Below are 14,130 nucleotides of genomic sequence, written 5' to 3'. Positions count from 1 at the left end.
CTCCTCCTCCTCCTCCTCCTCCTCCTCCTCCTCCTTCAAGGAGCCTACCCTGATCTCCCAAACATAGCCCATGGCAGGCACATTCAACTTCAGAGACACAGACTGTGCCGCGTTCTCTACCACCAACCCACGCATGTTGCTCCTCATGGTCTTCTTTCTGTTTGCACATGTAGCTCCTTCCTCCCTGAGCAGGCTGTGCTACTTGACAGCATGGCCTTCATGCCCCCCGCATTCCGTGTCCATCCCAGTGGGTCTGGGTACCCAGGGCCTCAGGAGAATGTCACTGCTTAGAAGAACTGAAGAATGAAAGTGACAGACCAATGTCTGTGCACCTCCCACCTGCCTCCTCCCTAGGTTCCTCAGACATTAAAGGATTTCTTCCTCTGAGGACACCAAAGCCCACAGTGGACCGATGCCCTCGATAGGCAGGATGAAGGTCAGGGGCACTGGAGTGAGGGAGTAGATGAAACAGCTGCAATATAAACAGTCCTCTGGAATAATGGTTTGTGGTGGGCGTTATGTCTTCTTTGACCTTAGGGGCTGGGATGCACGTGAGGGTTGAGACAGGGTCGTAGGATAGGAAGAGAGGCTAGCTGGCTAAGAGACACGTTCTGAGGCTAGGGAGGGTGCTTACTGGAAGAGACTGGGTCAGTGGCTCCTCCTCAGTGGAGGGTTTTCCAAGGCTGCAGTGGATCCACATCTGGAAACAAATGGTTAGAGTAGAACCAACTCTGAAAGATTTCCAGACCCCCGTGGAAGACAAAATTGAGCACATTTAATAAAGATTAATTCATCTGGACTCAGGTCCTGAGAGGAAGGCTGGTCCTGGGACTCTGACCCCACCCCCACTGCTCCCCTGAGTCCCCCCATATCAGTCGCACAATTAAGTCATTTTTTTCCAGAGATTCCCTGCTAGTCTGTGGAAGGGGCTGGCCTGGAAGGGAGAAATATCTGACGAGCAGGCAATTCCCTTCCTGGTTTCAAAGGCTCCCTCATAATTGTGCCTTCATTTATCAGCCTGTAAATGTGTCCTCAAGCTACATTTTATTTTCCAGCCTTGATCAATCTTTTTTGAGAATGCACTCTGTCCTTGGCCAGGCAGTCAGTTGCTCCGTGAGGAAAAGGTGCATCACACCTGCTCCCCCGGGCTATGCCACAGCCCTGAGCCCCTGCCCAGCCTGCCCCATGCTCTGGCTGGCCCCTCTGAGGGAAAACATGTAGATGGGCCGGAGAGGCTGAAATTGCAGGAGGGTTGGGGCTTGCTGTGTGCCCCCAGAGCTGCTCAGCAACACACACACACACACACACACACACACACACACATACACACACACACACATAAACGCACACACATACACACTGCCCTGCCCAGTGACTATAAGTTTTCAGGAGGGCTGACATTATACATGGGTCGGAGGGTCCCTTGTTTTTGCTGTGAACTGGTCCTTAGAGGTAAGGCATGACCATCCCTCTCACTCTTTAGCCAACTGCCCCTCCCTCTGCTCCCATCCTGGCACTCTTAGCGACCATCACTCCAAAGCCATTATGTCCCCAGTGAGTGCTTGGTCTCCTTCCCCTCAGGCGACAGTCTCCCATCCAGGACCGGCTCTGAGTCTGTTAGCGGCTGTATCTTTGCTGGAAGGTCAGGGAGGAATGCTGAAGAATGAGGGACTGTCCCCCCAGCAACATCTTCTCTGCATGGCTAAAGAGCTCGTGTTTGCTGGGCAGGGAGGCACATGGGTAAATTCATATACTACACTTCTCCTTTGCTTTTATGTTCCTAAGGCAGTTTATTTAAATAAGGGTTCCTGCATGAAAGACAGTTCTCCAAGGATGAAGCTGTGTTTGCATTTTGCCAGAGAGGCAGAGAACCAGAGTAAAAGACATCTTGCTGAGCTAGTTTTGGCCTTGGGAAGAGAAGAATCAATAGAAACATCAAATGAACATTTTCTAATGCTTCTTTTAGACTGGTGACTTTAGATGGCCGATTATTTTTTGTTGGGACCTACACGCAATGCCAAACATCTATTTTAAAACAAAAATTTAAGAACTCACCTTCTAGACCACTTGCTGCCAAACCTGTTTTTAAAATCACTGGAGCGCTATTATGACATGGTCCTTCCCAGAAGCCCAGTGGATGAAGTTTGGGTGCAGATCCCAGATCCCTGTCCCCGCACAACCCCTCTCAAGCCCCCCTCCTTGAACCTCACATCATTTCCTGTGCTATCTGCGAGGAGCCTCTTGTCTACTAGAGCACGTATTTGAAAACCTGTTAGGTCTTAAGGACGAGGTGGATTCAGTCTTGACACCTAATTGATCCGGATTCAGATAAATTCCACGTGATAGAGTGATGAAAGTAACAATCTTGGAAGAGTGGAGCTTCTCTCAACTCATCTGCAGCACTCCCAGCCTGGTGGACTGTAGATTAGGATCTTCCCACCATGCTGCTATGCAGGTCCTAAAAAATAATATTGGGCTGTATAATTCATTCATTTATTCCCCCTTCTCTGGCTCACTTAGTGAACTCACTTAGTTTATAATTTATACAGCCCAGTGTTGTTTTTCTCTAGTAGGGTCCATTCCAGAGACAGAACCATAGGAAGCATTGAAATCCTAGAGCCTAAGTTTGTGTTATGATAGTCTAGTTTGTTTCAGCATGCATTTATTGAGTACTGTCTTAGACCATTTGGACTGCTGTAATGATGGCAGTGGCGGCCCATCTGGAGCAGCCACTGCCATGATGCCAGCTGCAGTGGGGGAGGCGCAGTGAGGGCTGCATGCTCCATGGAGCCAGTGGGGGCCGGAAACAGGCAGGAGCCCCGCCCCCTTCCTAGTTGGAGGGGTGGGAGCCCCACCTTCCCAGGCACAGCTGCAGCCACCCTGCCACGGCTGTGAACCCAGGCATCTCTGCACTCTTGGGGGCCCTGGAAACCCCCATGCCCCCACAGACTCAGAACTGCCTGCTCCCACTGCCTGGCCTCTCTCCACTCCTGGTGCCCACTCTGATTTCGGAGCAAAGTTGTGGCTGAGCCCAGGTGCTGTCACAACCTGGCCAGGTGTGTGCACACCTGGGCAGCACTGACACGCCAGCCCCATGCCTTCTTGGCCCCCCTCTGGACTTTGGGCACCAACAAGCATGGAAGAGAGGCTGAGAGACTGAGGGGGTGCTAAGGATGGCTCAGCATGGGCCTGCAGGCACCCCTCATCATGAACAGCCTGGGCACCATGGATGGCAGGTTAATGACAGCAGGAGGCAGGCAGACCCTGGGTGGGAAGGGGGCAGATCCTGGTGAAACCCCACCTTCAGGCCAGGGACGGTCTGAGGCCTGTGGGCCAGGCTGCCAGTTCCGTGGACTGCAGTGACAACCTATGGGGCTTTTTCTGGGCCTGCCCGTGGCCACCCATGGACCAATCAGCATATACTTCCTCCCCTCTGAAGCCCATAAAAACCCCCAGACTCAACCAGCTCAGGCAGACTACCAGATGACCTGCCTGTGGAGAGGAGCTACTCACTGAGGGTCTCTTCTGAGCTGTTCTGTTGCTCAGTAAAGCAACTCTTTGCCTTGCTCACCCTCCACTTGTCCACATGCCTCATTCTTCCTGGATGTGGGACAAGAACTTGAGATCCACCGAATGGCAGGGTTGAAAGAGCTATAACACAAACAGGGCTGAAACCCACTCCTTGCTTGCCATGTTGCAGGTGACAGGAAGGAGAGAAGAGAGAAGGAGAAAAGAGCTATAGCCCTTTGGGGAGCCCAGACCTAGGAGCTCCCTGAGCCAGGGCTGTGACACCCTCTTTGAGGCTCTGTGGTTCTTGGTGTCCCCAAGCTTCCATGCACGACTGCATTCCCTTGTGCCAGCCATGGATGCTGCTTGTGGTACTCCTGGTCCAGCCACCACCTTGCAGGGAGCCAGCGCCCATGCCAGCATCTGGAGCTGCCCCTCCCACCACAGCTGGCATGCCTGGCTGTATGCAGTGGCCAGACCCCACATTCACGCATTTGCACACCCCTCAACACCCCATGTCTGGCTCTCCCTTGGCAGGTGTGGGCGCCAGGCCAATAGTGCAAGCCTAATGCAGCCTGCCAGGCCGAGTGGGCAAACAAGCCCAGTAGGCCCAAGCAAAACCAGGCAAAGGTGTCACTGTCCAGAGAGGTTTCCAGCTGGAAAAGTAACACCTCAAGGATTCCGTGACAATAACACAATAGAGTAATGTCAGAGATGATGGTGGTGATGGTGATGGTGATGTCGGAGACGTCAGTGATGGTGGTGAAGCTAATTATATGGTGGTGTTGGTGGCAGAGGTGTGATGTCATTTATGATGGTGGAGGTGCTAGTGATGGTGACATCAGTGGCAGAGGTGATATAGAATCTGTCAGTGGTAATGATGCCATCACTGGTGGTGGTGACAATAGTGCTGACTTTCATTCTGCCAACAAAAACTGACTGTCTCTAATGGTATTCCTTAAGTAGCGCCAGAGGAAAAGATGTGAGATTCAAGGAAGGGACTGAAGGGGATTGCAGTGGGGAGGGCTCTGATATTGATGATGGCAGTGGTGATGAGGGCAATCATGGTGGAGATGAAAGCAGTGACTAATTCATTCTGAAAAAAACTAGTGCCCGGCACACTTCCAATGAGCAAGGCCTAGACATAATATCTTTAAATGAATCACCGTGGCCATGAGCATAGAGATAAAGAAAATGGAAGCAGCCAGGCCCTATCCAAGCTTTCCAAAACTTAGTCCTGAGCCAGATATGAAAGCTTGGATTGGATTGGCTGCATTCCTTCCATGCTCTCACTCTCACCTCTCTTTCTTTCACTCTTCTTCTAAGCCTCTTCCCTGGAGAATTCATTCATTTATTCCTTCTTCTCTGGCTACATTGAATGACCCCAAGGCCACTCTTTGTTCCTGAAGCTAGGATAATAGCTCTCTACCTACTAACAACTGCACAGAGGCATCATGGATAAAACTCCAAGTTCTCCGGACCCCAGGGTCTGTGTGTCCCCCCTCAGAGAAGAAGAAAGAAGGTGGGCTTCTGCACCCACCCTCAGGCTTGCCAGTAGAACCCAGTCCTGGCCTGAAGCCACCAGACTTTTGGTCAGTGAGGAGGAAGAACAGAGCTACCAGGAAGGGCCTCCACTGCTCAGGACCCAACTCCAAAGGACAGTCAGTGGGCTGGAGCTTCAGGAGGTCACGAACAAGGTCACATGACCCCTGCCCTCACAATTATACAGAAGCTGTACTAATTGGGTAATTAATATGTTCCACGCCTTGTGCTAAGCACTCACATGCTTTATCTAACAGAATCAGAATTCTGATTCTGATTTCACCCTCATGACTGAATTCAAATTCAGAAACCGGTGCAGTTATTGCCCTCTCATTACCAGCGAGGAACCTGAGGCACTGGGTTACACAGCTAGTGATTGGCAAAGTCAGGATTTGAATGCTAATGGGTGAACCCCAGGGCCCCACCATTATGCCGCGGCATTGGCTCTTGGGCAGCTTCCGTTTTCACCTCTTTCCCTGCCCACAGCCTCACTTGGCGTCTGCCATCCTCCCTCAGCCCACACTGAGTCTCCTGTCTGGTCCTCTGCAGAGCAGGCCCTCATCTCACAGGCCACCCCACCCTTGGCAACAGAATCCCCACTGATGGGCCGAGATGGTCCAGGGCTGGATGACGGGGGTGATGTGTGCAGGAGGCTCTGCCCTACTTCCCTCATCCCTGTCCATGCTTTTGATGACCCCAGTAAGTGTGGGAGGGCCCAGACGCAGCCATGTTTACTGCATCTTGTTTTGAAACAAGGCTCTGAACATTCCTTCTGCATTCCTTCTCCAGGATGGGGAGTGGGCTGGGAATCTGGGGTTGCAGGAAGTCAGTCTGCAGGGGTGAGTGTGGGGACCGAAGATGGGGCTGGCAGTTCCCACACAGAAGCAGCAGCAGCAGCAAAGCCTGGGCAGCTGGGGTGGGCCAAGTGTGTGAGGGGAGAGCCGCGCAGCTCTGGGAGACAGGGTGGAGGAAGACTGTGCAGAAGTAGCCTCTCTTTCCTATCCCTGCCCCTGCTGACCTTTCTCTGGACCAGTCCCCGGGGCAGAGACCCCTTGGATGGAACAAGACCAAGGTGGAGAGGAGGGAATTTCCAGTTGGTGCCAAGTGCCATAGCCACACTGCCCAAGAGGGAAAAGGACTTATTTCTGGGACCTCAAACAAAAGCGCTAGCTCCAAACTGTCCTGCCAGACCCTGGGGCTCGCTGAGCTTGTAGTGCAGAAGAGATTCGCAACCAGAAATGAGGGAGGCTGGTGGCAAGCGTAGGGGGGCGGAGTCACAAGCAATAGCATTTAGTCTGGGTGCACATTAGAATCACCAAGGGAGCTTTTTAAAAATAACGAATTCCCAGGGCCCACCAATTAAACCAGCATATCTGGGGGTGGGGCCAGGGCACTGGTCTTTTTCAAAAGCTCCCAGGTGGTTCTAAAGTGCGGTCAGGAATGAGAACACCTGAGTTCAGAACAGGAGCTTAATGAAGGGGGATTTCAAGGAAGTCCTCACAGTGAGTGATTATGGCCCAGAGAGGACAGGAGTGACTGTGTAGGGCACTGTCCAGGAGCAGAGCTTGTCTCCGCAGTCGACTCTCCTGTTACTCTCCTCCCTGGACCACACCAATGGCTGCCCTCTTTCCAGGAGCTCTGGAATAGACCTCCCTACAGTCCCACCTTAGTGCCCTTCAGCTGACTGACTCTAGAATTAAGCATTCCAAGTTCTATTCTAAGCCAGCACATAAAAGAATTTATTTAGGGAGTTAATAAGAGCCAAAGTCTCAAAGGTCTGACCCTTACCTGCGGTAATATGCAAATGGTACCCGAACACTGGTAGTGCAGCATTCAGAGGCTGGGAGCAAATAGGATGCAAATGTATGAAATCATTATGCAAACAAGGGCAGCCCAGATTAATGGCCTCAATCGTTCAACTAGACAGCAGCTGTCTCTTTAGGTATGGGCATGGCTGACATGGAGGACTGCATTGTCTCCTGTCAGTGACCCTAAGTGGGCTGCAGTGTGAATTGGTTAGTCCTTGGACTCTGAAATCGGGCTCCAGGTAATGGTTGTGTGACCCTGGACAATATACTTAACTTCTTTGAGCCTCTGTTTTCTCACCAAGAAATTAGAAATAACAATACATGCCTTACAGGTTGTAATATGGCTATGTCTATGATGCATTTAGCCCAGGAAACTTCGACTCAAAGAAATGGTAGCTGTTGGAAAGGCACAACAGGAGCCAGGCTCAGAATTATTTTGTAACCCAAGAAACTGTAGCCACAGGAGAGAGGACCTCTCCAGGATCTGTGGCTTCCCACAGACATAGGGTGCAGCCTCCAAGACGAGCCACCTTCTCCTTCCTGTGGAGCTTGCACTTGCGTGTGGCAGCCTACAGAGGGCGCTCCTCCTCCTCTACAAGCCCAGGACTCCATGGGGAGGCCCGGTTGCCCCAGGGACCAGGCACCCTGCCAAGGTTGCAAGAGTCCTGGGCAATCCCTGTACTCTGGGGCAGAGGTGTTGCCGAGAGGGAGGAAGCCTAGCTGGCTGGCCCAGAGCTGCTTTGGGACTGAAAGGGGGTCAGGGAGGACTCTGTTGTTGTTCATGGCTCTCAGAGGCCCTATGCCTTCTACTCTGGCTGCAGATTTGCTGGGGAAGGAGCTTGGGACCAGGGTAGCCTCGGGTCCCCCCGGAAGCATTTCCCGGCAGCCCTAGGACCCCGTGAGCAGGTGCAGTGGGACCCACGCTCCGCCTCTACTCCTCCTTTCCTGGCTGGGAATCCCGCCTGCCCCCCCTACACACACACACATTCTCAGTGTGGTTCCATATGATTTACTGTGAGTGGTCATCATCGTCCTAATGGCCCGCATCATGGCCTGAGGACAGCAGAGACCTCAGATGAGTCATCTTCCCAAATGGTAATGAGGGCAGTCTGGAGAGGATATGTCCTTCAGCCTCCTCCCTGGGCTCTCGGTCTCCATCCCCTCACCATGCACAGGCTTACCCAGGGAGCTGCTGCTTCACCAGCGGGGGCCTGCTGTGCCTCTCCAGGTCCGTGTGGCACAGGGTGCAGCTGTGCAAGCCATGCCCTCTGGCCACAGGGCAGGACATTAGGCCAGCACTCATCCCCCGCCAGGGTCAGGGTTATGTGGGGCTGGAATCAGAGGCCTCCTCCGTTTTCTCAACCTGATTCATAAACATTACCTGTTTCACTGTGAAAAACCATCCACGGACCTCTCCTGTGGTTTTCTACTCCCAAGACCAGCAGTGTTCAATAGAAACAGAATGTGAGTGAACCACAATTATTTTAAAATTTTAATAGCTACAATAAAAAAAAGTGAAAAAAATGTGTTTAGCCCAATATATTCATAATATATTGTTTCAATATGGGCCAGGCACGATGGCTCATGTCTATAATCCCAGCACTTTGGGAGGCTGAGGCGGATGAATCACTTGAGGTCAGGGGTTCAAGACCAGCCTGGCCAACATAGTGAAACCCTGTCTGTACTAGAAATACAAAAATTAGCCGGGCGTGGTGGCGCATGCTTGTAATTCCAGCCAGTCGGGAGGCTGAGGCAGGAGAATCGCTTGAACCCAGGAGGTGGAGGTTGCAGTGAGCCAAGATCGCACCACTACCCTCCAGCCTGGGTGACAGGAGATGACAGGGAGCCCAGGAGGAATCAGGGGAGAGAAGAGAAGAGAAGGGGCCATGGAGAAGGCTCACCCACTTCCCAGGAGGTTCTCAAGGGCTGGGCTCTTGAGAGAGAGGAACAGCCATCGCCCTTGGAGAGGGGTGTGTGTATGAACACTAAATGCCGAGCCTGGACAGAATGGAGCCATGGAAGTCTCTGAGACAGGGAAGGAATTTCAGTGAGATCAGGATTTGAGGCACATTAGTCTGGGGGCTGTACAGAAAGGGCTGGGAAGGGAAAGATGAATGGGGAAGTAAATGGGGTAATTAAAAACATAGGCAGGAACGCAGAGCACTTGGACCTTCTGTGGTTGGCCCCAGGGAGCTCAGCCTGGGATGCGGGCCTGTGTGCCAGAAGTCTGCACAGGGAACTGGGCCAAGGGCTTTGAGGTGGGCAGCGAGCCCTGGGGCCCCGCCTCCTCTGCCTGTCTCCGGGAGAACCTGGACAGCTCCTACAGAGAGATTTGCAGAATCAGTGGCTTCTGGGGATGTGACTGTGAGTTGGGTGTGGGTTTGCTTCTCCCTCCTGTACATCCATCACCACCCGTTCTCTGCCCTGAATGCCAGGGTCTGAGGGCTGAGCTGCCAGCTCTGGGCTCCTGCAAAGCCAACATATAATTCCAGGCCACTGAGAACCCAGGCAAAGCTTTTGTGAGAATTAAACGAGACAGGCCCCTCTGAGCAGACACAGCCTCTTGGCAGATGGTGTCTTTGTGCTAAGCAAAAAGTGCCCGGCGCGGGCTGGGTTTCAGTCCCCACCACACCCTTGGCTGAGGCCCGGCACATGAACCATGTAACCATGCACGACAGTCCTGCATAATTCCCAGTGCTGGGGGAAATGGTATGAAAGGGGTGAGTCATACTTGAAAACCACAAGGCACCAGAGAAGAGACCTTCAAATGAGACCCCCTACCTGTCCTGCTTTCTCCTTCTCCCCTGGACCAGGGGCCCAGAGCTACTGGGGGACTGGGCGAGGGGAGGTACGGCAAGAGCAAACTCGATGAGTCCAGGGAGTCATAGCAGCAGAGTCTCGGGCCCAGGCACAAAGCCTGCATACATCTCCTCTCTCCTGGAGTCAAGTGAGAACAGCCCTAGGAGAGAGGCAGGACAGAGACTAGAGTCTTGTTTTTTTAAAAAAACAAAACAAAACAACAACAACAAACAAACAAACAAAACTGAGGCCAAAAGAAGTTCAGCGGTCTATTCCAAGATGACCCAGCTAATAAGTAAGGGTGAACAATGAGAGGCAAAGTCACAGGGCAGTGAAGAGGCATCAGGTGGCCTAGGGAGAGTCCTGGCTCTGACTCTGAACATTCATTGAAGTTCTTCAAGTATCAGTCTGCTCACCTGTAAAACGGGGCTCATAGCTACGGTTATTCCTAGGATTAAAGACAGCAGTGTATGTAAAGCACTTAATGACAGTTATAGAAACTGGGACTCAAACCCCAATTTCCTGCCCAGGGAGAGATGTGGATGCATTGCAGAATTCCTCAATAGATGACGAAGTCCAGGATATTAGAAAGTTGTCAAAGTACCAGGCCCATAGAGCAAAGGAAGAAGATTCAGAGAGATGCACCTTCCACAGCTCTGGGGGATGCATAGCTTGTCCCCGGGGCCTGCTTCAGGACCAAGGTGAGAGTGGCCGAGGGCTCAAAGTAGGGTCCCTCTCCATGAACTGCTCTTGGCCAAAAGGAGCTGCCCTGTTTAAGGCCACATCCCCTGCACAGGGAAGCCCCATCCAATGACTGTGTGAGTCCCCGGGCCAGGCTTTCCTGCCTCAATCTCGGTAACTGCAGGCTGCCACGCCCTGGAGCTGCCCAAGGAATCACCTGCAACTGCCCACCTCTGCTTTTCTCTCCCCACAGGTGAGGGGCACGCCCCCAAGAGCACCCCTCATGCAAATTCCCGTGTGTACATCTTCATCACAGAGTCTGCCTCCTGGGTGTATTGTTTCTGTGGCTGCTGTAACAAATTACCACAAACTTGGTGGCTTAACACAATGCACATTCATTCTCTTACGGTTTTGGAGGCCGGGAGTCTGAAATCAGTTTCACTGGGCTTGAGTCATGGTGTCATCAGGGCTGGTTCCTTCTGGAGACTCTAGGGGAAGATCTGTTTCCTTGCCTTTTCTAGCCTCTGGGTGCTGCCTGCATTCCTGGGCTAGTGGCCGCTTTCTCATGTTACTCCAACCTTGCTTCCATTGTCACATCTCCTACATCCTCCTCTGACCTTTCCTCCCTCTTATAAGAGGAAGGCCCACCCAAATAATCCAGGATAATCTTCCCATCTCAAGATCCCTTTTTTTGTTTGTTTGTTTTGAGATGGGTCTCACTCTGTCACCCAGTCTGGAGTGTAGAGGCACCATCATGGCTTACTGCAGCCTTGACCTCCCAAGCTTAAGCAATTCTCCCAACTCAGCCTCCTGAGTAGCTGGGACCACAGGTGCACACCACCTCACCCAGCTAATTGTTTTTATTTTTTATTTTTTGTAGAGATGGGCCTCACTTTGTTTCCCAGTCTGGTCTCGAACTCCTGGCTTCATGCAGTCCTCCTGCCTTGGCCTCCCAAAGTTCTGGAAATTACAGACATGAGCCACCACACCTGGCCAAGATCCCTAACTTCATTACATCTGCAAAGTCCCTTTTGCCATTCACAAGTTCTGGAAATTAGGATGTGGATATTTTGGGGGACTATTATTTAGCCTACCACACCAAAGAACCTAACCAAAGAAAGCAGCTGCCTGCTGCCGTGGCCCTCCTCATCACCTACCAAGCATCCTCTTGTTGACACCTCCCCAGCAAGGGCAGTCTGACTCCATCACAGGATGGTGGGAGGGATCTGGCTATGGAAGGCCTGTCTCTGGAGTCAGTGAGCCCCATCGTCCTGAGGGTGTGTGATACCCAACTATCAGGAAAGCTTAAGCAAGCTGGAAGCCTTTGAAATCCAGAAATACCCGTCCCCTCTTTTCTCCGCCTCTCAGCCTATGTCACATTTCAAGACTTTGCTGCTGCAAGAAGCCTTCCCCAGAGCAGACAGAACAGCTGCCTCTTCTCTAGCCTCCACCATGCTCGATGGTGGCACCACTGGTGCCCACCCCACAGCTTACTGCATGCTTCTGTCTTTGCATGCCTACCTCTCCCATCGACTATGCAGTAGGTCTTTCTCATTTTCCCACCCGCTCGATGATTAGCATGGCGTCTGCTCCCCTGGAGAGCAGGGACCTTGTCTGCTTCCAATCAGTCAAATAAATGCTTGCAGAACTGGGTCATGCTGAGCCAATCCACAATTTCCAAGGAGGAAGACGGAAGTGTGAGGTGTCAGCCGAATGTCCTGGCTGCTCAGTCTGAATCAGTGCAGGCTGGGGTGGCCTGGGGAGGCCCCCCTCTACATTTCCATCAGTCCGGGTCTGGCAGCTGGTGAGATGACACGCTGCTGCTCCTGCAGGTCTGCCTGCTTGTCTCCCTGGCTCAGAGCAACTCCATAACCAGACCCAAGCTTGCCGGTTCCCCAGCCCCAGCGACCGTGCAACAGTTTTCCCACTGTCCATACTTTTCAGAGTAGTCCATAGTCTCTGTGTGTCCTTCTCTCTCATTCTCCCTGTAACTCGCTCCCCTTTTTCCCATTGAAACTGCCCTCCCCAAAGTCACGACCACCTCTGTGCTGCCCAGTCTACAGGACACCACTCAGTCCTCACCGTAACAGGCTGCTGCTGCCTCCTGTCCTGGCACAAATGCCTCCGGCTTCTGCATCTCTTCGTGAGGGAACTATCTGGCCCACATGGAATGCCAGGGGGATTCACACCCCAGGAGCAGCCCTTGAAGGAAGGGCAGGGAGCTGGTGGATACATACCCCAGATTCCCCACTCCTCGATGGGACAAGTCTGAGACCTGTTCTGTACACTCAGAGAGTCCATAGGGGGCTGAACCTCCGTGTTCCACAGCAGTAGCTGCTGGGTAACTCACTTTTATCTACCTTTTTCTCTTCCCTGTCTCACTTCCCTACTCCCTCACATGCTGCCTGGGATCACCTTCCAAACAAACAACTTCACCCAAATCCTTGTCAAAAGGCCTGTTTAGTGGGGGCGGGGAACCAACCTAGGGCAACATATTCAATCATATTACTCTCCTCAATGCTAATAAGAAAAGACCAGGCCCCTTCACTCAGTATTCAAGACCTCAGTGATCCTGTCCTCAGTCTGCCTCTTTGACACCATCTCTTACCTTTTCCAGCCTCAAATGTATACTCTGGGCTGGGCACGGTGGCTCTCGCCTGTAATCCCAGCACTTTGGGAGGCCGAGGGTCTTGAGGTGAGGAGTTTGAGACTGGCCTGGCCAACATGGTGAAACCTCTTCTCTACTAAAAATACAAAAAGTTAGCTGGGTGTGGTGGTATACGCCTGTAGTCCTAGCTACTCAGGAGGCTGAAGCAGGAGAATCACTTGAACCTGGGAGGCAGAGGTTGCAGTGAGCTGATATCGTACCACTGCATTCCAGCCTGGGCAACAGAGTGAGACTTCATCTCAAAAAAAAAAAAAAAGTATACTCTGGCAACACAAAATTTCTCATCTGTTTTGTGTCTTAGCCCAGCATTTCATCTAGGAAGTCTTCCTTCCAAGTCTAGAGGTCAGTGGGCTTCCTGCCCCATCCTAAGGTGAGCACTTCTATGAGTCAGCCACAAGGAAGAACTAACCAGGCTGGAGTGGGCTGTTGGCCCAAAATTGAGCTCCATAAGGCTACAGTGGGCTGCTCTGTAGCCAGCCATGTGGGCACTCTCCCAGCCCCTGCAGCCATTCAGGAAGCCCCTTCTTGCCTAGTGGTGTGCTGAAGTCAGCTTGCACTGGCTCAAAAGAATGAAACTTGTGTACCTCTTCCAGTTCTGCATTCAGTAGCATTATGTGGGTTGTCTGAAATCGACCATAGCAAGAGTATTTACACCATGGAAATTGGCACATGCTACAAACAGGAGTTTCATTTTCTTCAAACAGTGACCATGGCCTCCCACCATGTGCCATAGTCCTAAGTATGTCTGTGGGTTCCTAGTACCAGTCCCAGTTCTGAACGTCCTTCAAGAGGCAGGGCAGAATCAGCTTGGAGGAAGGGGTGTTGATTGGCAGCATGGTGCCAAGACAGATGTGGAGCCAGGGGTTACAGTGCAGTTGGGTGAAGTGGAAACCAAAGGAGGGAGGAGAGGAGCGCATGGGACTTGGGGACAAGGGCCAGGGGTGTGTGTGTGTGTAGAAAAGAGAGAGACTCCAAGAGAAATGGAGAGAGACAGCAAGGAAGAGACATGGAGAGAAGAGAGAGACATGAAGACACAGACAAAACAAACAACACAGAGGGAGGGAGGAAGACAGAGTGAGACAGCAAATAGAGACAGAGGCAGAAACAGAGAGCGAGAGACAGCTT

At 52.1% G+C, this 14,130-nt stretch overlaps 1 protein-coding gene across 2 annotated transcripts in view; it reads left to right on the top strand.

Annotated features, from left to right (window-relative positions):
• Positions 1-500, top strand: part of TBC1D21 (TBC1 domain family, member 21) — a 15,211-nt gene extending 14,711 nt beyond the window's left edge. For both annotated transcript variants that reach the window (XM_011967115.1, XM_011967114.1), the window contains one exon: positions 355-500. In XM_011967115.1, coding sequence (XP_011822505.1) covers positions 355-387 — 33 coding nt within the window. In that variant the 3' untranslated portion in view covers positions 388-500. The remainder of the gene's footprint in view (positions 1-354) is intronic.
• The last annotated feature ends 13,630 nt before the right edge of the window (positions 501-14,130 follow it).

Source organism: Mandrillus leucophaeus, unplaced genomic scaffold, assembly GCF_000951045.1.
Source record: "Mandrillus leucophaeus isolate KB7577 unplaced genomic scaffold, Mleu.le_1.0 Scaffold789, whole genome shotgun sequence".
Lineage (NCBI taxonomy): Eukaryota > Metazoa > Chordata > Mammalia > Primates > Cercopithecidae > Mandrillus > Mandrillus leucophaeus.
The sequence above is the reverse complement of the archived record's forward strand: the minus strand, read 5'-3'. Positions and strand labels throughout refer to the sequence as shown.